We start from the raw sequence: 25,011 nt of genomic DNA on the forward strand, positions 1-25,011 counted from the left end.
AGCCCAGGAGGATTGCCTGGGGGGAAGATGTGGGAGGGAAGGGTTGAGTTTCTTGTTCTAGCTACTATACCACCCACATCCCCAAATAAATCAGGTCCCTCCTTCATCTCTGAAGGGCTTCGTTTGCCTGTAGTCATCAGTTTTCCCTCAATGACAAAAAGAAGCTGTGTTTTTATTGACCTTGATGTGGGACCATTTGCCTATTCCCCATTTGCTATATTCTTAAGATGCATAATTGTGTGAACCACTGTTAGGCCGCAGACTATGTCTTAGGGGAAAATTTTGTGGCTAACAGTAAAGGGCAGTCCAAAGGGGAGTCCTGTCTATACTTAAGTGCAGAACTTATTTTATTGCTCAGTCACACTGTTCAAGATTTTTCAAAGGAGACAACCGATCCATGTAGCTAACTGGAGAGACACTGAAAGGGTCTGATTTTCAGGAAATCCAAACTGATTTCATGTTAAAGCACAGGCTTTTATTTTGTCAGACAGCCAATCGCTGTAATCACTTTTGGAACAAAGTCGGAAGGGCACCTCACTGGGAAACCAGAAAGAAATGTGGCTTTGTAGGGAGGCCAAGAAAAGCACAGCTTTCCCTTGCTATGCTTATTTTACATCATTATGAATTATATTGGGTTGTGCGGAGTGGACCAAGAAACAGCTTCGCTCCTTGAGTAAAGTAGAACAACCAGTAGTTTTCATTCAACCTGACTGCGATACTTTTTAGCCAAAGTAGGACTGGCCAGAGCTAATGTGGTTTAGTCACGTATAACTTGCTTAAGGCTAGATTTTTTTAGACTTGATGTGGATTTACACCAACAGACATTCACTGATTTCGGTGAAGGCACTCTAATTTAAGCTAATGTAAGTGAGAAGAGAATTAGACCCCAGTAGACCGCGGTTACATTGTAGGGAACTGTGGTTCCTGTTGGCTGGCCAATTCTTGGCTTTTCGAAGGCTCTTGCATTGCTGGTTTGAGGAGCAGAGGGGGAAAGATTTCCCAGCAAAGTGCCCAGCAGTGGCAAAGGTCCTGTGCAAAGAGTGAAGCACAGCAAAATCCCGTAACAGTCTGATGAGACGGGGAGTCACTTGAAGGCATAACCAGTATGCTCAAAACTCTTAAAATTGGTCTGAGTTCTGTCACAGTAAGAGAAGTAAAACAGTGCTGCTACTGCGGTAGGTAATCAAACAGCAAAATAAAAGGTTATCTGGCCAGAGATATTCTGTTAGATAAAAAGTGATTCTGTATTACAGTGAATATATTTATCTATATCTTATCATTCCTATGACCAGTTTCTGAAAGGCTGAATTACCTTTTTCTTTTCTTACAGTGGTTCACTGTCAGATAAGCGGTTTATATTTACTTCAAATGGTAAGAATAATGGCCTCGGTTTTAGATATTTAAATTGTACCTTTTTATTTAAGTATTTTCTGCAAAAGTTTTGAAAAGTAACCAGAATAATGTCAGGCTGTGTATAACATGGTTATTTTAGGACAGCAATTTTTAAAAATTGGCAGGTTGAATAAAAAATTGAAGGCATGTGAAGTGAGCTAGAAAAAAACAGAATAGGAGTAGGTCATATGCACATAGATCAGAAACAGAAGTAGTATTCTGATCTTATTTCTGGTGCTAGTATGTGAAAAGCAATCTGATAATACCATTTTTATGCACTTCAGGCAGCAGAAAATGAAAGCAGTGTTCCTTCAGACATTTATAAATTCTGTCTTCATTATGCAAGGAGAGGACTAAAACATACAGAGAAACAAAAATATATTTATGTTACACTTATACAGAACTAGGTTTTTTTATGGCTTTCCAAGATGCAATACATCTTTAATCTGTCAAACTGTTAATTTCCATATAAACGTAGCAAAGGGGGGGGAAAGTTCGTGTTCATTCATTTAAATTAAACTTCGGTCATCTTAGATAAAATCATTTACTATTCCAGTGAAAAATGTAAAACATGTATAGGGCTTTGAAATTGCCAGGGAATTATTTTTAACTTCATTGAAACTGTATCACACTGGCTGGTTTTTCTGAAGAACCTTAATATTCTGCAGGTTCTTTAGTGGAATTTGTAATACTTATCTGCAGCTATTATCTTCATGATATCACCTCTTGGCAGCAGTATCAAGGAGTTTCTCTAATGAGTAACTTTCCTAGCCTTAATTACAGGTGAAAATCATGAAATATTTACAGTAAAAAGTTCCTTTCAGTAGTGTGCCTTCATCTTACAAATGTTTTGTACAGCAAAACTAGCTAATGCCAATCTCTAAACATAAATATTATGTTTCAGAAGAAAAAATAAAAAATGCAAGAAGTCTTCACATGAACAGAAATATACTGCAGAGATTAAAAAACAAAATGGCAAGGGAAACATAACAGGAGAAAGGACCACAGCCCTCTGCTACTGGGTTATCCACTACAAATTCGCTGGCAAATACTATGGCTAATGGATAGCACCTGGTTAGCCCTAGATTAAGCAACATCTGATTTTGTAGTTGTGGGTGGTCTTTATAAGTTGCTGGTCTAATGTAAAAATATTCTATGAAAATGCAAAATAACTCTACTTGCATCTGTCTGTGTTGGGACTCCTAGGCTGCAATAAATCTCTCAGTCTGGAAGAGGGATTCCTCTCCAAGAGTCAAATTACTGCATCTTCCTACTGGGAGGAGACCAACGAATTCGGGCAACAATTTCTGTGGTCCCCTGACAAGGCTTGGCTTCAAGTCTCAGGACTGGCCTGGGCTTCCAACCACAGCAGCAGTCGTGAATGGTTAGAGATAGACTTGGGAGAGAAGAAGAGAATAACAGGTAAATTATTATCTGGTTAATAGGAGCTATTTTTTCAGCTGGAGAAAGAAACTAAATGCAGTTGAAAAGCTAATAATGCACTAATGCAATATTTATTTTATTAAATGTAATTAAACATTCTATATGGAGGAATAGTATTTTCATATTTAAGAAATCACAGTTATTCATAAGACTGGTGTTCCTACAAGGATACAGGATTATACTCAACTGTCATGCATGCAGATCATGTTAATTATCTGTAAACATGCTGTAGGCTCAGAAAAAATATTTACACTGTGACCAGTAGAGCATGGATATATGACAAATGATTGTTTAGGATCTATTCATGATGCCTTTCTCAAATCAACACAGAATATTAAAGTCATAGCCTTTGAAATAATGTTCTAGGTGAAAGAGATCCCTGTTGCCAACTCCTGGTTTAGTTGTAAAAATATAAATTACAGTTGCTGCTAAAGATGTAAAGACTGCTGATATGGACCATAATATCCAAAAGCAATTATTATTTTGGGGTTCATTAATAAGGGTTTTGTTAAAAATTCCAAAGCTTGAAATTCACAATGTAAAACCAATTTCCCTTCTTCACCTAGCTCCTCAACTCAAGTAAACACCCCTCAATTCCAAACATAGTTTGAAAAGTAAATTAAGACTTTGAAGGCAAAGCTCTCTGGATTGTTTTTCCTTGCATATTTGCATTTGAAAATGTTCCTTTAAGAAACAGAGCTAAGAAATGAAAACATATTTTGTTTTTTGTTACAAGGGATTATGACCACTGGTTCTGGATCCACTATGCTGAATTTTGACTTTTATGTAAAGACATTTATAATGAACTACAGAAATAACAACTCAAAATGGAGAACTTACAAAGGAATTCTAAGCAACGAAGAAAAGGTAAGAGGAGGTGGAGTGGGAAAACACAGAAAAAACGTTTATGCTGCCTTGACATTGAAGGGCAGACTTTTGCTGTCAAGAAAGATGAGGAGTTTTAGACTTGTCGAGACTTGGATCATCCTCATCAGTGTAATTTACGGATCTGGAATAGATAGTGAGCTTGTTGAAACAAGGAGGTTAACCGGGGCTTGCTGAAGTTGAGAGCTACAGGTACATACACGGATGTATGTATGTGTCCTTTTTTAAAAAAAAACGCATAACTAAAGCTGTACAAAAGGCTATTTGGATGTGTGCTTGGCTCCACACCCCTCTGTGCAAGGAAGGCTCTGCAGCACAGCAGTGCAGGTATATACGGCATCAGCAAAGCTGCATTTCTGCACCGGTATGGTAAACCCACTCCCCACACAAGCAAAATGACTGGCACTGGTGAAAGCGCAGCATCGCTGGTAGAGCTGTGTCTACAGAAAGAGCTTCTGTTCAGACCATGTTGTGTTAATTGGGATTACACTGCTTCCTGCCCTCGGCTGACATAACTCTTCTGACACAAGTCTGTAGGCACAGCCTAAGTCTATTAGGAATCAATGTAACTGAACTAAAATAAATGCCCTTAAACCAGAACGCCTGTCCACACAACAGCTTTCACAGACTGTTTGAATTATTTAACAATGAACTGATGAAAGCAGGGCAACTTGTTGATACGGACAAAGGATGTGCTGCACAAGTTCATATATTAACATTTTTCTGTGAAAACCTTATGTTTCCTTTAAAACAAAACAAAACAAAAGTCCATCCCTAAAGCTCAAAGCCTGATTTCACTCATTGTTTTTGCGGGATTGAGGGAACTCAGTTTGTCTCAGTACCAAGCTCTAACTGGTCCTCAGCCCTGACTGTGGATTCTAAAAACTTGCTAGACCTGAAGCGAGATTTCCTACTGACTCTGGCCGAATTATGAAAAACAGGCATTGAAAATCTGATGTTTTGCAGTGTCCCACAATGACTTGCTATTTATAAACAATCTTTTGAAGTTGTTATGTCTGATCTTAGTTCCAACAGGCACATGGCAGAACCTGTCCCATCAGAGCCCTATGTGGCTTTGCATTTGATCTAGCTGTACATGCGCTGGACTGACTCTGGGAAATCCTGTACAAGTACAGCCACATGGTTAATAGTCACTCATTCAATCTTGATACAGAAAATTGACAATTTTACTAAAATGTCTAGAAATATTTCACTTTCAACAAATACTACGGTTGGGTTATTTTTCTTCTTAAGTTTTTATCCCCTGTTGCCTAAGTAAGGGCACTGCAGTGCTATTAAATCAAAAATGATAGCATTATATCAGGATACATTAACTAGAAATTACATAGAATTGAAACAGAGTGATAATCTTTCTTCTCTGTCTGAGCTATTAGCAAAATGTGATCATCTGTCAGAACTAAAAAGATTATTTCTTTTCAGAGTTCTTAGTTCTAAAATCTTGTGGTTACATCCCAGATTATCAATATATTAGTTTTAGGGTAATGAAAATGTTTAAATTTGGATGTCAGGAGTATTTTTGACAAACAGACTTTTAAAACAGAGCAATTTATATGCTCACATCTTGTCGCAGGTATTCCAAGGCAACTCCAACACTGGTGACATAGTACGTAATAATTTCATCCCTCCAATAGTGGCCCGTTATGTGCGAGTTATTCCCCAGACCTGGAACCAAAGAATAGCATTGAAGCTTGAGCTGATCGGTTGTCGAGTCATGCAAGGTATGGGGTAAGCACTACTTCCACGACAGGGCGCCTCAAAAGTGGGCTGCGCGACCACAGTGCAATGATTTCACATTCTCTTTTGCAGGTAATAGTTCATTTACGCATTCAATGTGGCAAAAGCCAAGCCAGAGCACAGAAACCTCCCTTGGAAAAGAAGACCAAACGGTTACAGAACCCATCCCATCAGAAGAAACTAACTTAGGTAACACTATGTAGCAGTGCCTTTCCTCTAGGATATGTCACAGCTTCATCTCTGCCTGAGTAAACTTTAAATTTTCTCACAAATCAAAACTTTTATTTTCCGTTCAGACTGTTTAAAGGGTTTTCTACAAAGAGAAGAGGGAGGAACATAGGTTCTTTTAGCTTTGAGGCACAGAAAGAGATTGAATACTTTAATTTTTCTTGATATAAGAAATATTAGGCATTGGTTTCCCTGTCATACTGATTTATTTGCTATGCTTGGTAGGCTCAGGGAAGCATACTGAGAACTCTCAGCATTTTGTGGAGGGCCCCTTATCTTCCTCACTCTTGCCCCATATTTTATAATTTTTGAGGCAGTGGACTCACAAAAACGTTACCTTCTCTCTAAGCAACCATGACTCATCCCAACGGCAAGTCCCCAGCCCTAAGCAAGATACAGTCGTGTTACGATTGTGTAATCAAACATTTTTTCATAATGCATATGTTCAAGGGGGCTCAGACAACCTCTCATACTTCTTAATCCTTTGAGTGCCTTAATTTGCAGTCTTCGTCCTTTAACATTGTGGAGGTAATTTCTTAGATCTTAAAAAGTAAGCAAACAAAATTTGTTGTTTATACTGACTGACTGATGGATCCAGAGCCGGATAGGAGCTATCAGCCCCACCACACCAAACACTGCCACCTCTCAGGTAGCTGATAGTTGTAGCATTATCTCTGTAAACAAACAAGCTGCAAGGAGCAATCATTGTAAGAAAAAAGAGTCTTCTGAAACTGCATTGCTCTTGCCTAGAGCAAGCTCAGTTCATCTGTGTGGAGGTATGAGTAAATTGTATCAATGTTCACTGAAAATGAAATCTTTTGAAATTTCAATTGCTAAATTGTAAGTTCCCTTTGGACACGTGTACTTCCTTATTCTACGCCTTATAAGTGGCCATAGGAGTGGCAATAGGCACACTCCGGACACAAAAGCCACCTCACTGATGAATTTCAAATCCCTGCTTTAAACCCTGGTGTGTTAGAATTTAACATGGGCTTGACATAATTTCCCCTAGCCCCATTCTCGGAAATGGTTGAACTCTTCTGACTGAATTGTTTCAATCAGGTCAGCATGAGCCAGATACTCAGCATGTAAAATTGCAGCCTCATTTGGCAGTTTTATAAGCAACTGAAAATAGAGTTGTTATAAGTGGCTTTTTGTGAAAGTTACCTAGTGTGTAATAAGAAAGACCTGCTCTTTGGAAGGATGCATATAAGCATTTAGTCAAGTTTGAGAAAATATATCAACCTTGAAAAAATATATTTAACTCTTTAGTCTCAACGCAGRTGCAGATATGCATGTGACATCAAAGTATGGTTGAGGAGTGGTCCTGCAGTTTTGCAGTTTTACAGTTTTACGTTTTCATGCTTTCTTGCAAGGAGTGCTTCTGCAAGGCTATCAGCCTTTTGCTGTATTCTCTATAGTAAATATTATCCAGCTTCAAAGTAATTTGCCTTTTTAACTTTTATCCATTTTTTTTTCTCATGCAGGCTTAAAACTTACAGCTATAATTGTCCCAGTCCTCATAGTGCTGTGCCTGTTCCTGTTCTCTGGAATTTGTATCTGTGCAGCTCTACGAAAGTAAGACACTGTCTTTTTTCATAGGAGGTATTCGTGGCTATGTAGCTGCCATTTCCAACTATGTGCCCTCTTTCCAGAGCCTCTTTACTAAGAGGCTACAATTGTTTGGAAGTCCTCCTTTTAAACAGAACTCGTGTTGTGTCTTTGTAAATTGTATTTCTCAAACATCCCTTAGTCAGACAAAAACAAAGGTGAAGTAGGGCAGAACTGCATACCCCAGTTTGTAGAGTCCTGTGTAACTGGTTATTCTCTTCAGCCTGCTTGGATCCACAAATACCAAGGGATAATGCAATCTAAGTTTCCATACCAAAGCAAAGTAAAAATTCAGCTGGGGGAGGATCTGAGCTATCTGAATCATTTTTTTTCACTTCCCTCTTGTTGTTTCTACCTCCTGGTCTCTTAAGTTAGAGCTCTTCACTTGGGGGGCTGAAACCAGAACTGATCCATAAGGAGTGGAACACATTAAGTGTTCACATACTTTATGTGTTAGAGCAGATTCCTAAGCCACTTCCTTTCATGAGTTAGAGGACTGGGAGAAACATCGCTAGCTTTGGTTCTTGCTAGATGTCCATTCATATGAACTTGCCTCTGAATGTAGACCAGGGAAATGTTTCTGTCAGCAGATGGGGATTTGGAAGTATAAACAAATCTCTTGTGATGCTACTTTATCACTAACAGTACCCAAGCCTGCCCTGGATTTCCAGAAAAATCAATAAACTAGTGAAAGAATTCAGAATAGCAGACCCAAGATCAACATATAAGGACATGCACACATCAAACCGTGAGTGCCAGCTCAAGCAGAAGAAATATGAACACGAGCACTCAGAACCTATATACAGATGGGGGGAAAAACCTAAATGTCAAAATGCTGGCTTGCATGTCTTACATTATAATAAACACTATCCTCCAGAAAATAAAAGTGAACAATTGTCCTCAGCCTCCRGACATGATGATTCTCTCTGTTGAAGCTAAGGAATGAAGATGAAATGCTGTAAATGCAAAAGTTTATAAACGCTTTCCTATCCTTACAGGCGAGAAACCAAAGGACTTTCTTATGGATTATCCAATGCTCAGAAATCAGGTTAGTGGAGGATCATGAGTTTTGTCCTGTCCTGTCTGTGGGGCCAATGGGAAGAGTTTTATGCAATTAAGCATGAAATGCTATTGAAATAGCATCCAGGTTTCTTCATTCAAATTCACTATTTCATAAAAGGGAAATAGCAAATGATAGTCCCACTTGTCTCATCTTAGCACAGTGCCCAGAGAAACAATATAATTTGGTTTCTGTGACAGAAAGGCAATTAGCAAAAGATCTATTATACAAAGTGCATAAATTAGCATATAAGAGTGCTCCCAGGTGCCCTCCCTTCCCTTCCCTCCTCCAAAATACCTATTTTGCAGAAAATTGCTACTTTCCTTCCCCCCCGCCACCAGCACAAGGGATTGCCTTTCTCCAAGAGGAAGGGCTAATAATTTTATTACAGCTTTAATATTTCCGTCTCACTGTCTTCCTTGATTGGGACTGTACTTACGAAACCTAACAATACTGAATTGTACTTCGCGTGTAAAATCTGAATAGAGTTTTGGCTTGAGGACTTTGTTTTAGAAGATGCCTGCAAAACCCTGGTGAAGTAACATGCTTTATCTTGCTTGATTAAGCTTTCTAGAGTGCAGTCTCCTGTGAGCTTGGAAACTGGGGTTTAGCTGCTTTTCCTCACCTGCCAACTCTGTAGAGAAATATCCTTCTGAATCTCAGTGTTTCATAAAAAGGAAAAGGAAAAGGAAAAATGAAGCAATTCACTTGTCTCTTGACAAATTTCTCACAGCAGCTCAGCTCCAAAATTTCATCTCTCAGCAGATGTTGACGTCAGTGAAAGAAACTCTGTTACCCATTTCAGCTCACCCTCATTAGAAAATTAATTTGTACTTAAGATCATATTTGTTAATATGATTCCTCAAGGTCACATCATATAATCCTTTCTTACTTGCTAATGAGGACAAATCCCATGAAATTGGAGATAGCCTCTTATCCAGTCAGTTCATTTGCAGTGTGTGCGCTTCATAAATCAAGCTCCTAAAAGCTGTGAACCAGGCTTGGGACTTAAAAAGCTGGGAGTTGAACCCACCTCTCTACAGACTTCCTGTCACAGGCTCCAGACAAGTAATTTACACAGTGGAATTTCTCTTTTCTGTCCCACAAGGATGCTGTGAGAACAAATTAATTGGTAAGTGCAGGTGCTCAGATATCAGTGGCCATATTAGTCCGCTGAAAAAAGAAAAGCTCTAGACATTTTAAGCACTATTTTTGCCACATAAGCGATGGCAAAATATTTAGCTTATATAGAGCTGGTATTTTACTAATGTATCTTGTTAAAGTATCAGTCCTGGCACCCACAAAGATTGAGGCCTTCTTGCCAAGAAACAAACACAAGGAAAACTTCTGTATACTTTAGTTTTCACTTGGAAAAACCCAGCTGATGGTTCATTTTTTTCCCTTTCACCTTCTAAGTTTAGGGTTTGGGGTTTTTTTGTTTTTTTGCAAACAGCCTGTTTTAGTCTTGTTTTTTAGCAACTTTAATATATTGATAACAATGTATACAGCAAAAAATTAACTTTCTGATAAGCCCTGAAGTTTTCCATTTTTATTTCTTTATTATAGGTTGTTGGAAACAAATCAAGCAGCCCTTCACTAGACATCAGTCAACTGAATTTACCATTAGCTATAATAATGAGAAGGAGACACCGCAAAAACTAGATCTGGTCACAAGTGACATGGCAGGTAACAATTTCTTCCCTCCAATGCATTTATTTTACTCTGCGTACCAAGTAGATAAAAAGAAGAGGGACAGGTCAGAAACATTAGCAGTTCTTCTAGCTCTCATGCAAGCTGAGGTCCAGGAACAGATTTACCCATATTCATCCTGGACATTTAGTGAAGTAGCTAAATATATTAGGGGAAGAAAAAACAACACACACACACACACACACACACACACACACACTAGATGATCCCTTCATTTTTTGTTGGACTTGTAACTATTTTGGAAAATTTTTGCAGGGGGTTATCGAGCCAGATTTTCCTCACTCTGGAATAGTTATGGTTGAAGGTAACTGTGAAAGGCACTCAGGCATGAATGCAGTGCAAGAACATGTCTAGGATAGGATAGTTTAACTTTACTGACTTATTTTTAAATTTCTATTTAAAGTCAAATGTCTCTGGAAGTAGAACAAAATATAATGACCCTTGCTGCTTATCGAACAGAAAAGGTTAGTTTGTGAAGGGATTTTACAGCCAGCCGGAGGTAGTGCTGAGATCTCTGTGCAGCTCTCTCGGTGCCTTATCTATTTCAGAGCCTAGCCCTCCTGAAGTGAAGTAGGCAGATGAGAGAGAGAAAAGAAAACAAACAAAAAAAAGTGCTTCTCTTGTGTGCTACCTTGCCTCCAGATCATTGTTTGGATAGAGCAAATCCCTGCATCAGTGCTATTTGCGTCCTGAAGGGATGTTTTTTTAATTCATCCTCTTAGCACCTCTTATCCCTGCCCAGTTTTCTCTGTCTGGAAAGGCTAGTGAGACCAGCCATTTTACGGGATCAGTGAGCAGCGATCTCCCAGAAGGATAAATCTGCTGTTTCCAACCTCCAGACCTTAGAATTCCTTAGAATTTCTCCTACTGTGTTTGGCAGAGAAATATAGTAAAAAAAAAAAAAAAAAAAAAAAAAAGGATATATACATATATATATATATATATATAGTAATTTCATGGGGTGCTACCCTGGATATTTGTCAAAGATGGTTTCACTGCTTTAAAGAAACATTCTGTATAAAAATCTATAAAGCAGTTTTATTTTGTGAAGGAGAGGGAGCAAATCAAAGTTCTTTATAAATCACAGTTATCTGGCTACCCTGACTGTGCCTAGGGAGTCTCTGCTTTCTCCATCTTCTTTTTCTGCACTGTGAGAATTCTTAACTCTGATTCTGGCCTGGCAGCTCCTGAGATTTAGTATTTCACCTACAGTCACCTTAAAAATAAGAAACATGAAGTAAAAAAATGTGAATGAAGCCCAGAAATGTGCAGCAAGTGCCGTTTAATAATTAGATTGCAGAGGGCATGTAACTTGCATATAGGTTTCCTACTACATGAAATTCTTCCCCTTCAAATTCCCTGCTATTTACTGGTTCTCAAAGACAACCCAGAACAAGTCAAGACACTTCATTCTAAGCTACTAAGAATTACTCAGAATGGCAGCAGCGATGCTGGAGAAAGCTGCATTACTTATTTACTGAAATATCTTAACACCTTCACCCTACACACTAAAGTTTGGGAAGTAGCCAGGAACTGCCAAAGAGATTCACAGGACATATGGGATTGAATTCAACGCTCATGTCAGATGAACCATGATGCCAGAACAGAAACTGAGTTAACTTCTTATCAGTGTCATTTACTAGAACTGCTCAGACCAGCATTTATATAAATAAGAAATTTTCACTAGCACTAATGTGAAAAAGTTAAACTCTGAATTTTCTCATAATAATTTTACTGGATTTTTGAAAACCCTTTTAGTTCAGATCTTTGTTACATGGTAGCCTGGGATCTCTTTAACTAGAGGCTGCGTTCCCTTTATCTTACTTCTTGCTCCTAACTTGCTCATTTGTGAGTTCCTAATTATTTTCCTGCCATCTTCCTTGACTGAGGTAACTGTCCACTGCCTCCGACAGTGCTGTTCCCACTTCTTGTCTTACGGCTTGTTCCTCCTCACACACACGCTTCAGTTCTGAGCTGACTTAACACATTTCACACTTTTCTTGACTCTCTTGGCTGCCATTCCATCTAACTTTATCCTTCTTGTCATTCAACTACTGTGAGATTCCTTTTAAATAAAGCAGGCACTTGGTAGGGCTTGTTAAGGATCCTCCAGGCATTTTAATTATTCCAAAAGTGGAACACTTGTTTTGGGAACTTCTTGTTTGTGGAACTTCATGTAAAATCTTTTGTCTGATTCATTGCTAATATTTTGTTGACTTTTATCTTTTTTAGTTTTTTGACTATACTCCAAAAACGATGTTAATTTATTTGGGTGGGTAGGTGGGGAAAGGAAGGAAGGAAGGAAGGAAGAAAAGGGATGGCAGATTGTAGCTTCTCTGTAGAACAGCTCCTGCCAAGTTCTGTAACACATGCTTGCTGAAGAAGATTACAGAAACGGAGTTGGGACAATGTTTCCTCACATACCCGATAACAATGTATTTGATATAATATCTGAATCATTTTTCAGCTCTGCTGCTTACTACATAAAGTAATCCATGTATATATTATTGAGTAGTTCGTGCTTCCTTTTAGAGTATCAGCAGCYTCTCATGCTTGGAACTGGGACAGTGACACGAAAAGGATCTACTTTTAGACCCATGGACACCGAAGATGAGGGAAGAAGGGGGAGTTCAGAGTTTGAAAATCACTATCACTGTCCGCAAAGAGCTAACCGACACGAATATGCTCTGCCCCTGGCCAGTCAAGAACCTGAATATGCCACCCCCATCATAGAGCGGCATATGGCAAGAGAAAATAACTTCCCCTCTGAGAACGGCTACAATGTACCTGTAATCTCATCTCATAAACATTCTCTTTCTGCTGGCAATTTCTCTAGTTCAAGTAAGACCAATGCCAGGAATGGAGACTACCAGACACCTCAAAGTGTAATAAACTATGATAAACCTAAAGTTAACAGTATTCTGACCTCTGTGAGCTATAGTACAGACTACCAGAAGCCTCAAACTAATTCACTAGGAAGTGAGGGTTACTCAACACCTAAAGACTGCCTAAAACCAATAAGCCAGACAGCAATGACAGCTCTCTTGTGACCTGTTGAACAAGAGAGACTTGGTGCACAGGAATGTTACTGTACAGCTTCTGAAATGAAAATAGAGTTTTAAAGGAGTCTGCTGTGGAAGGCAGAAGGCAAACAAACCCTGTGTACATAATATTGCAGTCTTGCTGGGTTCTGACATCTGAAGAAAGCATATGCTGTTTATCACTGTTTATAGCAAGAGAGATGTTATCACTGAAGACTGTATATCTTATTTTCTGTAACTGATCTCAGTGCTCTGTTTGCAATGTGTGCAATTTGTACATAGCTTTTATTTAAGGAGAATTTCTTAAGTTTCCTTTTCACCTGTGGAATTGAAAGGAGAAAAAACAGCTATTGTAGAAAGGCCTGTTTAAAAAAAAACAGGTTTCCTCCTCTGACTTTATTTATTTTATTTGCTGTTGTACTGGCAGCTGTAAATTGTGTATCTTATGGTTGTGGTGGTTCATTTCCTTTCCTCTGATAACTGAAGATAGGGCATCACTATAGTTCTTCTTGGGAGGGTAGAAGACATAAAACTACTTGAAGCATAAAGTGCACAAGAAAAGGCAGCTGAGTATTTAAATGCTGTGTTCAAGCCCACCTTCCCAGCTGCCTTTTTAGCAGTAATTTTTACATGCTTGAATTTGATCTGGCCTATGAACTGAGCCTGTCTAATTTGCTGCTCATGTTAAAGACAGGTAAAAGGCAGAAACCTGTTTTGGGTTCGAAGCCATAGTGATCACTTTGCAGACACTCTGCAATAGAAAAAAAAAAAAGTCAATACCTGTTAATCTGTTTCTTCAAGAAATGTGTGTGGAACCAAAATGTGAATTTATAGCTGAGAATTAAATTCTGTTCAAGCCTCAGCTGATGCTATTGCTGCTTGACTATAAGGAAGTTACTCCTTGACACACAGCAGCATGCGTTCTGAACTCTTCATTGCTCCACTAGGTATTTTTCTGTCCTACAACTTTAGCGTATTGTTTCTATTTGAAATATTTAGACAAAGTAAAGCACAATGTGTATATGATTTACTGTAGCATTTAAATTTGCAAATGAGCAGATCAGCACAGTTGTTTTCAAATATTTTTTCTTTTGCAGGGAATGCGATCCTTAATTCTTTTTTTGGACAAACTTGAAAAAGTGTGGGGATAGGTGCAACGTATTGCACAGTAGTTGGCTCCTCTTTCAGCAGAGGCGTCGTTGAAGCTAAACAGCTTCCCGTAGTGACTGGAACTGTCCCTGGCCATTCTCCCTGCAGCACTTGGAGCCTTACTTTGTATTCAAAAGCGTGTCCTAAAATATCAGGAAGTGATACACTTCTGGGGATGAAGAATGGTGCTATATTTAAGGCACAAGGTTGGGAAACCAGACCAGTAAAATCTGATCCATGGGAAAGTCACTTACTATCTCAAGGCCCTCCATTTCTTTGTGTGTAAACTGGGATAATTTGCAAAGGATGCAACAAAGATTCTTTCTTTGTAAAGTGCTTTCAGATCCTTGGATGGAAAGTGCTGTAAGAGTACAGAATAGTTGTAGTGATCCTATTTACAAATATTGCTAATTCTAGACATATCTGATCTTAAGACAAGCTCTTAGTGGGGTCTTTGCATATGCTTGTTTTGTGGCCTCTATTGTGCAGTTCTCTCATGCTGTTGCACAGTGCATGTGATTCCTGTGCAAAGAAAAAAGAGTCAAGGTAACCTTGTAGCCTTCCTGTGTTTGCTGTCAATACAGTTTCTGTGAAATGTATAAAACACCTCAGGTTCTGAAGTGAAGCAGCAGCAGCCTGTTTGTTAGACCAAGTCGGGCAGTGTTGTTTACCTTCTGTTGTTTACATGTCTATGTAAATAAAGAACACTGGTATTTGTAAATCAGTCACACAGGCCTGGTGCTTAACTTGGTAACTTTAATCATCACCACACACCTACTCTTGTCACATATCCTGCAGGGCGAGAAGGAAGTGTTCCTTACACCATGCAAAAGTGCCAGTTGTGCTGCTGCAATTTACGTTCTCCGTATGACTGGCTAAAAAAAGATCATCTCGGTGCCCCATTTAGCCTGACTTTTCTGCCCATAATCTCTAGAGAAGTGCCCAGGAACAAAGTTCTCTGGCCAACCTGCTGCTGGATTTATATAACTGAGGAAAGGATGAGGATGCCCTCCTGATGAGCCTGACATGAATACTCCACCCACACAGCTAATTAGCCTGACTTGTCACTTTACAAACAAGCAGAGCTCAGTAATCAGAGCTATTCCCTAGCTAATGAGGAACCAACATATTGCAGCAGTGCAACAGGACAAGGCTATTAGGCAACAGATGACATGGCTTGTATTATTATAATCTTGTGGCATGCTCCAGCCATGTGCTTTCTGCATCTGCAGTATGCTACTTTACAAGTGTCAGAGGGCTCTTGGTGGCACATGCTTATTTTCTGCTGCCATTCAAATCGGTCTCAACACAGCTGTTTTGGCCTAATAAAAAACTGGGTCTCAACTTGCACCTTGCCTTCATTCCCCACTCCCTCAAAAGAACTCTGCAAAACTGCAAAAAAAAAGGCTTAAAATAAATCCCCAAATATCTTCCCTCTCCTTGTGTTATAGTGATTTGGTGCTGACAGGGACAGAGACAGCACAAGAGCCCTATAAGCAGTCACAGCTTCACTCACTACCATGGTGCTTCATCGTTCAAGTCTGAATGACCAGAAAAAGCTTTGGGCTTCTCCACCTCAGCACTGGAAATATGCAGTTTTTAATGGCCTGAGAGCAGATATTGAGAAAACCAAGGGAACATCCTATCTGTATTGGCTGTTCCCTCTATCCTGATGGTAGTGGGGATAAAAAAAGCTGATGTAGCATGGAAAGGAGACTGCCTCAATCTTCCAGTGGTGGCTTATCCTCATGCCCCTCCTTAGGATGGCTTTACACAGACAGACAGACACACACGGAAATCAAAATCTAGCCCATCTTCATCAACCCGTCCTCACAGACAAAACCAGTTGCAGTTATAACATCATCAGCCTTATCAAACATTGCAGTTTTAAAAAAATTTTCCTTAGCATCACTGGCTACTAAGACCACAAAGGAGGTTAGAATATGTCCCATTTTGAAGCATTTACACACTTGGAAGGGCTGTGTTTGCTCTGGGTCTCCCTTCAATGCCTCTAAAGATTGTTAAGAGAAGAGTAACTTCCTCGTGAGTTCGACCCTCTGGTTAACAGAGACTTTGCAATAGCATTTCAGTACCAAACCTCTTTCCTTAGCAGGCACTCCCAGGAGGCTGGAACAGTAAACTCAAACCAGCATTCATAAGAATGTTAAATATTAACTGATATTAGCCCTGAGGGCCTACCTGTTCCAGCTGCAGTAGATGATAAGTCTCTTTGACTTTGCTAGGAACAGGGTCATGCACTGCAACTGAACAGTAGTCTGTAACTAAGCAAATTGAAGAATGCTCTTGAGGTAAGAAAGTGTAAAAGAAGTTGTATCCTACCCACAACTGAAATAAATAAATAAAAAAAGACAACTTACTTACCGTAAGTCTCCAGCTGGTGCCTTATATTAAAAAAAAAAAAAAAAAAAAAAGTCCTCAAACAACCGCAGCAAAAATACAAATATGTTCTTTGCTCTCATTTCCTTGAACCTGGGAAATAGATTCCAATCTTTTTTATCTCTTCTATCAAGTACCTTGTTGAAAAGTACCTTACCAACACTTGACACAAAAGTCCCCCCCCCCAAAAAAAAGTGCAACTTTGAATAGTATTTCCTTATTTCTTTTAGTTTCAATAGTTTTAGCACCAGATCCTACCTCAGTACTCTTTACAGTTATCTCCATATTTTATATGAAACAGGCAACCGATTAAAATTAGTCCTTAGTTTGCAAATTGGAACTAGGATTTCCCTAGTTCCATGGATGTCCTTCCCACTCGCTTACTTACAACATCGTCCGTTCTCTTTTACTGACTTCCTCTGGACACAGCACTTGCCATCATCTTCCCCTTCCTTTTTTCTGCATGCATAGCTTCAATGGGATGGGTTCAACCTGATTCTACTACATACAGCTCAGCTGCCTGGTGGTTGTGACAGTCTCTGGGTAGATGGGAGAGGGCCGGAAGAGCATTGAGGTAAACCCGAATTTCCTGCACCTGATGAGTACTGTAGCCACTGAGCTAACATGGCAGTGGTCATGGCAGTGTTTCTAGAAGCTGTTTTTTAAAATGAGGGATCCTCGCTTGATTTTTAAAAATCTGTGAGATTGGATGACAGCCATTATGAGCCGGTTGTCAATCCCATGAGTTGTCTGCAATACTAGAGTGGCTAGAGTCTGGGAAGACTGAGTTTTAAATACAGCTTTTCTTCAGCTTTTTCCCACTGACCATCATTTGGCAGCTCTCCCCTCAGCATGTAGATTGTAGCGGATCCCAGTCTGAGGCACAAAATACTGCTTACACAGGGCAGGAATGCCAGGCTGTAGGTCCTGTTACAGGAGCAGACATCTAACTGTGCTTAGCTCTTCGGTGGATCATTATCACTATAATTTGCATGATTTGTTTTTCCATGGTGCTGGAGACTTCTATCCCATGCAGACACAGGGCAAGGGTTATTGCACCCTCTCCAGTGCCGCTCAACCATTGCCTGACTCTCTGGACACATTACCGGGAACTGAGCTGCTCCAGGACTCTTTTCCATTGCATTGGAGAAAAATGGCCTTGTGGCCATGCAGAAAATTGCAGGAAGGCACAGGAGGTCTTTCAGTGCTTAAGTGATCTAACCTGCATCTGCAATACAAAGCAAATCAGGTGACCAGTATCAGTAATGGTAGAGCATGCGCCTCTGACCTATGCCCACTATTAGACAGACTAGTCCAGGCTGAAAACAGCATCCAAACTCAGGCAAAGAGGTGGTGTGGTGAAGGGGAGAAGTGTTATGGGAAATCCTCAAGTCAGCTCTGTTGTGACATCCCCAGCAGGACTCAATTTTGGATCTGTATAATACAGGTGGTAATTTCTGCCATAATCTGGCACCAGGAGTCATTAACCGAATACTTCTGAAGAGTCTGAAAACCACAGCAAGGAAATGCTATTGCCATAACAAGTTACACTGTTTACATTAAATTACACTAACGCTCTGACCTTAAAACAGTAGTGTTGCATTTTAGCAACACTTTCAAAAATGCGCATACAAAGTCACCACTGAGGTAGCTATAAAAAAATTAAGAGAAATGCAATTATTTGTCTGTGTTCTGGCTTTTGCCAAAGGTAAGGCAAGCAGTAATTTTTCTCAAGGGAGTTCAAATTAAGTTCAGGAGAGCAAGTGACAAAAGCAATTAGCAATGAATAGCTGTTTTATGACCCATAAGAAATGAATCAGTGGTCTCAAAGCAGTCCTGCAGGGGCAGGCATCCACTGAAAAGTAACCCCATCAGTATTCTGTTCACTCTTTCTCCAAAATCAGGTTACATTTGCTCAACAAATGTGTGTCTAAGGTTCCCTTAGCCTGTAATCAGCCTAGACTCTAGGAATGACAAGGTTATGTTGCAGATTTTATGCACAATTCCAATAATACAAATTCCATACTGCCCATCTCTTTCCAATGTCAGTGATGGTGTAGTTTGTTCTGACCTCCAACCTCCTCTTGCAGTAGTACAGCATGGGGTAAACAAAGGCAGAATTTGTTCTTTTGTTTGAACCTTACTCACCGATGTTGAAGCTGACACTGAAAATTACCCAGCTGTAGCTGTGTGGGATCAACAAAACGAACAGTGTTACAAAGAAGCAGCGGGAATGTATATGAATTATTAAAGACTGAAGAAGTTCAACGAACATGTTTATTTAAAGGGATGGTGCTATTTCTGCACAATCACTTTGAAACTTAAAATAGAAACCTCTCCTGGTAGTTTCCTGTGTTGAAGCCCCTGTATGGTCCTACCATCCATAAAGGACATGCAGGAAGAGGTCAGATAAAGTATTCCTAAACTAGATAAAGACAAGAGGGAAGACATCCTTAGTTGGGGAAAACTTGTGTTATCCATGATAAGGAGGACGCCTAACAACTGACTTACTTTGTTATCTCATTGTATAGTCTGGACATGAGAATTTGGAGGCTTTTTCACTCAGCCTTCACTGTATTTGTTTAGACTTGGCCCCGTATTATGCGTCTGTAAGTCCTGAAAAACATGTGCCACCTACTGTATGCAGAGGCTGTTCAGTAAAACTGTTTTCTTGAGCAAAGTTAATTCATTATTTATTTAGCCATTACCAAACAAGTACTGAATTGCCATGGAACATCCAAGAGTTTATCATCACATTTATTTATATACAGTCATAGGTATTAATGAGAGAAATCCAGGAAGGTGACAACTTGATTTAGATAAAGCACAACATCATTTTCCAGCACAGCTAAAAATTTAAGTCCACCTATATATGTGACATAGTACTGGGCTGTTCTTCCTGATGCTGTCCTGAATTGACCTCAGCAACCCATAATTTTGGCTAGACATCTTACTGGAAAAGTTCCTCTAATGATCTGCAGTATACCTCTGAATATCCAATATTTTCCTGATATGGCTTTGAGCTACTAAAAGGAGTGAGAAAACATAGAACAGCACAAATTATTCAAAAATCGTGAGGATCTCTCAGTTAGACTGGATGAGAATGGTCAATAATAGACTTTAAAAATATATATATATTCTGTCCAGAAGGCAGCCAAAAAGTGAGGGCCAGAATTCTAGCATTTAAAGAAACACCAGAAGTAATTCAATACAAACAATACAGAAGCATACAGCAATGGCTGACACCTGATAGACTACAAGGAGGCTTCTTGAAATGAAAAGCTGAGGAGTGAAAGATATTGGAGAAAATGGTGATATTTGCCATAAAGGAAGGGGAGAAAAGACTGTAGAAAGATATCAAGTTATGTTAGCCACTACTAAGCCATTGACCTGAACAATTTAGTGGCTTGTGCATATACTAGAAACTTCAGCCTTTGCAAAGATATTTCACACATCATAGTTAATTTCTGTGACCCAGACAACCATTTCACAGATGTACAAACAGACAGTGAGATATGCTGCCACTTGTCCAGAGTCATATCAACAAATAAAACTGCCAAAAATGTAAAGGCCTTGGAAAAAGCCACCTGCAAACCTGTGAAAAATCCTCTGTCATGCTGGGAGAGAAGACATAGGTGATTGATAAAGAGAAGATGCCTTAGCAGACCTTACTTGAAGAGGCAGCTTTTCTTCACATCTATGGCTAAGCTTTTTATCCTTAAGTGACACCATCTGTTCTGACAGACAGTTTTATAAAATTTGAATAAGGTGACCCGGATAAAGTGTGCCTGCATTATGGAAATGCAAAAGTCATACTTGGATGTGAAAAGGTTGTGGACAGCTCACAGAATCTCTCTTCCACATACATCTATACACATATAGCACTAGGTCATAAAAGCACAAATACAAACGATTCTCAGAATACAGAGTAAGCCATGATTTTGGTAACAAAGCTGCAATAACCACCTTACAAGTGCCTGGCATATGGCATTCGTAAAGATACCCAGTTAGAAGCTCTAACTCATTTATATAGCTTTCTTTCTGACAGATGAAGTCACACCCCATCTTTCCCTATTCATAGTACATTCACCTCACATCATAAAAGACAAACATTTTATGCAACAGAATATTTAGTTTATAAGTTCACTGACCACCYGGTTAATGACAACAAACACAGTCTGGAAACTGCACTACCATTTGGTTGTTAGCAGAAACCAACAGCAGTAGAGAAAAGGTTATAGTGGGTCAATATGAGCTGCTCCTCCTCTTTTCTGTAGCCACGTAGCTTCTTTCTGGAACTAGACTAGAGCAAACTAAGTAATGGTCATCTCCCTTTTTTCACTTCTTCTCACTGCCAAATCTCTGAACAGTTTGACATGATGGGCGGCCGCTGTTCCAGGAGAGATCTTAGGAATGTGACAAGGTTGGTTACATATCGTGATTGAAGTGCACTGGCAGAAAGCAAAGTCTGCAAACTCACCTGACACCTCATTTGATGTTTTATCAGTGCATTTGGTCCCTTACTTTTGGGAATACTAAATCCACTCACAAACAGAGGATCAAAAAATTTAACTGCTTCTGTCTGAACTAGTAAGAGAGCATTCATTTTTAAAATAATTGATAGGAATATTTTAACATTCTTTAATAAGTCACTAATCCAGAGTTAAAAGAATTCTAATTCTGTAAGTGTGTGAGTGTTCTTGTGTGCTTGTACATGCACAACCCTTATTTAGGACAACCTTTATTATAAGATGTGTTACCTGAAAAGTGCTTCTTACTTGAAACAAGGCCAGCTAAACTGGATGCTTGTTCTCTTAAGAGTACATGTTACTAGAAATAGTTCTAAAGGATAAAGTTTTCCTATTATTGCACATTAAAAAAATATTAATAATAGGTTCTATTTATCTAATCCCACAGATTTAAAGGAAGTTGCTGCCCCCTTTTGGCACTAAATACAAATACCAAACACTTAGCACTAAAAATTGTAGGATTCTAATAACAAATTGGAATTACTAGCTGATAGACAAGTTTTGATTTTCAAAATAAGATAGAACTGAGACAGCCCAAAATACATTTGTTCATCTTCTATTTAACCAGCTCATTCATGGCAACCACATTAACTTACCATAATACTCATGCTCTCATGAATACATCACAGTCTCTCTCTTTCATTTTAAAATAAAATCAATTTCAAAATTAAATAATATGTTGCCTGGATTTAGAAAAAACACCTTAGGAGCACATCAAGTCTGAAAACTTTCTGCTAGCTCCCTGTCTTATGACACTTCACTTGTATCATAAGTTAGCAGAACGCCTGAACTGTCATACTGGACAGAAAGCAAGATGAAATAAATACAAAACTATGCAGTAACATAAATAACTGTAAATAACCACGTAAATTATAGTTTAAATCGGGGGGAATCAGTGCCTTTGTGGACGTAACCCAAAGGCCCTGATCTTATAGCAACCCTTGATCTGATCAATCTGATCAATATGAGCGATCTCCAGCAGCCTTGCAGGCCATCTACTACAAAACAAGTGTCAAAACAGTGAACATAACAGCCTGTACATTTGCAGCCAGCATCTAATACTTATCCTGGAGCTGAAGCTATTAAAATCCCTTAAGTCCAAAAGGTGAGACAGACAGCCAACATAATGAGCATATAAAATCTCATAAGGAACATGATAAATAACATATATCTTACAAGCTATCTTAGGGATCTTTGCATTAGTAGGRGAAAATGTGGATATCATTTTCTGATCAAAGATACCACTAAAAAAACTAAACAAATAATTCATCTCATACATCTTCCTAGCCTAATGAGTCCTTGGGTGCGCCCCTAGGAGACGCTGCCAAGGGGGTGACTTCTGTGTGTCCAGACTTCATTCCAGAGATGTCACCTTTGTTGCCCAGCCTGCTCTCTACAAATGGTACATTAGAAAAAYCAGGAATCTGGCAGCCCATGACACCTCCTAGGCTAAATCAGGAAGAACCAGGCATGAAGCCCAAGAGGATACAGAAAGAAAATCTTCACCTGCCCTAAGCAAAGGAAGGGCTAACAGCAAACTCACCACAGGTTGTTCCAAGAGGAAGTGAACTGGGACATCACATTTCTTCCTGGAAGGAAAAGCATTCAGGGCCAGTACATTTCCAGAAGCATGATCCCAGCAGACTGAGTACATAGCTACTCAAGTTCAGCTTCCATTCCCCTAAAGAAATTGACATTAAACATATAAACCCTTGGAAAATAGCAAGCAACATACCATTAGATAAAATTAATTTTAAATAAAATATGATCCCATTCTGCTTTATACCATTTTGCAAAGGCATTATTTGCACAAGTATTTAGGCAGTTAATAGAAAAAATAAGATTTAATCAATAGAACTTACCTAGATGTACAGATATATTTGTTAAAAATCTGAAGACCTAAAATTTACCAGGTTGCCCAGGCATCACTGATTCCTGGCACTTGCTTACGGTTAATCAAAAAGTGCCCGTGAATGCCCTTGGAGGGGTTCTACTCATACTTTTGCTCTGCTTGCACATAGCTGACAGCTATGTGACTGATGACGGGAAATGCTGGAGAGATGGGTCAGCAGCAAAAGTTAGGGGTAGTGCTTCTGGATTTCAGAAAGGAAGTTTGAAGAAATGCAGACCTCCAAAAACTGTTAATGAGGGAGACCTGACCATAATCTCCAGTAGAAAGTTTTAAAAAAATCCACAATTTTAACCAGTTTTGCTGGATTACTTGTAGGGATCAGTACAGTTCCGACATACCTCAGTGGGGACTGGAAGAGTACCCTCCTACAGAGGCCTTCAAAACACTAGCATCTACGATGCTTCTCCAGTACAGCTGTGAGAAACAAGCGTCGGCGTGCTAGACTGAAGACTGACAAATAGACACCAGATAATCCTGACAACTGATTGAAGCAAACACTCATAAAAGTGCCTGAGAAATTTACCCAAATGAATTAAGTTATCCCTTGAAAAGGGAGTGACCCCTTTAAAAAAATATTACTTGGCTTTATTATTTAGCCTAGAAACCCTATTTATCTCCAGTGCAGTACACAGGTTGGCACTCAGAAGCAGGTACAGGCTTATTTCTGTGGCAGGGGGAAAAAAAAAAAAAAAAGCAAACAAATACAGATATGGCACAGCTACTCTTAGAGATTTGAGCATATGAAGCAACAACTGTCCTGCTGAGGAAAGAAAAAAGAGGTTGAGTATTTTTCTTCTAAAGACAGCAGAAAGTGTGCCATTTTTTAATTTCTGGATTCCACTCAAACTATGAAATTTCTACAGTTTCAAAAGAACTGAGAATCACATCATATTGGAAAAGACACATTCTGGATAGAAGGTAAGTTTGAAATATTTTAAGTAATTCTCTTTTCAAGTTGTTGGGCTGAGATTCTACTGAGCAAAATTGACTCTGCAGGCACATCCTGAGTCAGGACATGTTCCTCCTCTTCTGTCATGTGGGGATCTCTGGGGAAAAAATGCAGAGGAACTATTCAGTGACTATAGCCACTAAGAGTAGCAACGGGAACAGGGGCACCAAGAACTTTTGAGTGCTCTCCCTTGACCCCAGCTGGCACAAAGACAATAATTTTTTTTTTCTCCTCTATCTGTTACCATCTTCATTGATAGCTACCTCTAATCTTCTTGCTTTATTACATCTCACCCAAACATAATCATTTTCTCCCCATTCACTGTTCTTTCCATGTACTTAAGAAGCTCTTAATTAAATCCTTCTAAAAACTATAAACTAAAAATACTTGCAGTTGTAGCCCTCTCCGTTTGTACATTATGCATCTTTTCATCCAGTCGTCTTCTTCTCTGTGCTTAGACAGTTGAGTCACACATTCTCTATAAATCCTTAAGTATTACCATCATTATGCTACTACCACAATTACTGTACCATTACCATTCATCTGTGCTCTCTGTTCAGCCTCAAGTTTTCGCTGAGCTTGCTGCTTAAGGGCAGGAAGACCACTTAAGTATAGGTAAGAGGCAATTAAAGAAAAAAAAAGTTATTTTAACACATAACAGCCTCTCAGTCTGAACACAGACTTCAATATAAAATACTTAGTTATAATTTTTATTCTGTATCAAAGATAAATGCTTTGTATCTTCCCAGTGTAAAAATCAAACACAAGAGCATATACCTATACTCCAGCACGGCAAATTTAAAAAAAGATTAAAAATTAAAAAATTAAAAAAAGAAAAAAGGCAATTTCCACAATTGTAACCAAACGACAATCTTTTGACAGGTTTGGATTTTTATAGCTCTTCTGAACCAAAGACTACAGAATACTTATATTATTAGTATAGAGCCAGA

At 39.1% G+C, this 25,011-nt stretch overlaps 1 protein-coding gene and 1 long non-coding RNA gene across 3 annotated transcripts in view; one reads left to right on the plus strand and one right to left on the minus strand.

The window, feature by feature from the left end:
- Positions 1-15,047, plus strand: part of DCBLD1 (discoidin, CUB and LCCL domain containing 1) — a 47,970-nt gene extending 32,923 nt beyond the window's left edge. The window contains exons 7-16 of one of the 2 annotated variants that reach the window (XM_026065993.1): positions 1,331-1,371; positions 2,599-2,814; positions 3,572-3,702; positions 5,312-5,459; positions 5,548-5,664; positions 7,191-7,281; positions 8,313-8,362; positions 9,941-10,060; positions 12,617-12,873; positions 14,223-15,047. In XM_026065993.1, coding sequence (XP_025921778.1) covers positions 1,331-1,371; positions 2,599-2,814; positions 3,572-3,702; positions 5,312-5,459; positions 5,548-5,664; positions 7,191-7,281; positions 8,313-8,362; positions 9,941-10,060; positions 12,617-12,873; positions 14,223-14,276 — 1,225 coding nt within the window. In that variant the 3' untranslated portion in view covers positions 14,277-15,047. Of the gene's footprint in view, positions 1-1,330; positions 1,372-2,598; positions 2,815-3,571; positions 3,703-5,311; positions 5,460-5,547; positions 5,665-7,190; positions 7,282-8,312; positions 8,363-9,940; positions 10,061-12,616 lie in introns of both variants that reach the window. The other variant, XM_026065992.1, reaches the window with a different exon arrangement.
- Positions 15,048-19,412: 4,365 nt separating this feature from the next.
- LOC112966153 lies at positions 19,413-23,035 on the minus strand. The gene is made up of 2 exons (XR_003253524.1): positions 22,744-23,035; positions 19,413-21,077 (listed from the first exon to the last, which is right to left on the minus strand). It is a non-coding gene; the product is annotated as an uncharacterized LOC112966153 (long non-coding RNA).
- Positions 23,036-25,011: the final 1,976 nt, after the last annotated feature.

The sequence above is a fragment of the Apteryx rowi genome, unplaced genomic scaffold, assembly GCF_003343035.1.
Source record: "Apteryx rowi isolate R43461 unplaced genomic scaffold, aptRow1 scaffold_235, whole genome shotgun sequence".
Taxonomy (NCBI): domain Eukaryota; kingdom Metazoa; phylum Chordata; class Aves; order Apterygiformes; family Apterygidae; genus Apteryx; species Apteryx rowi.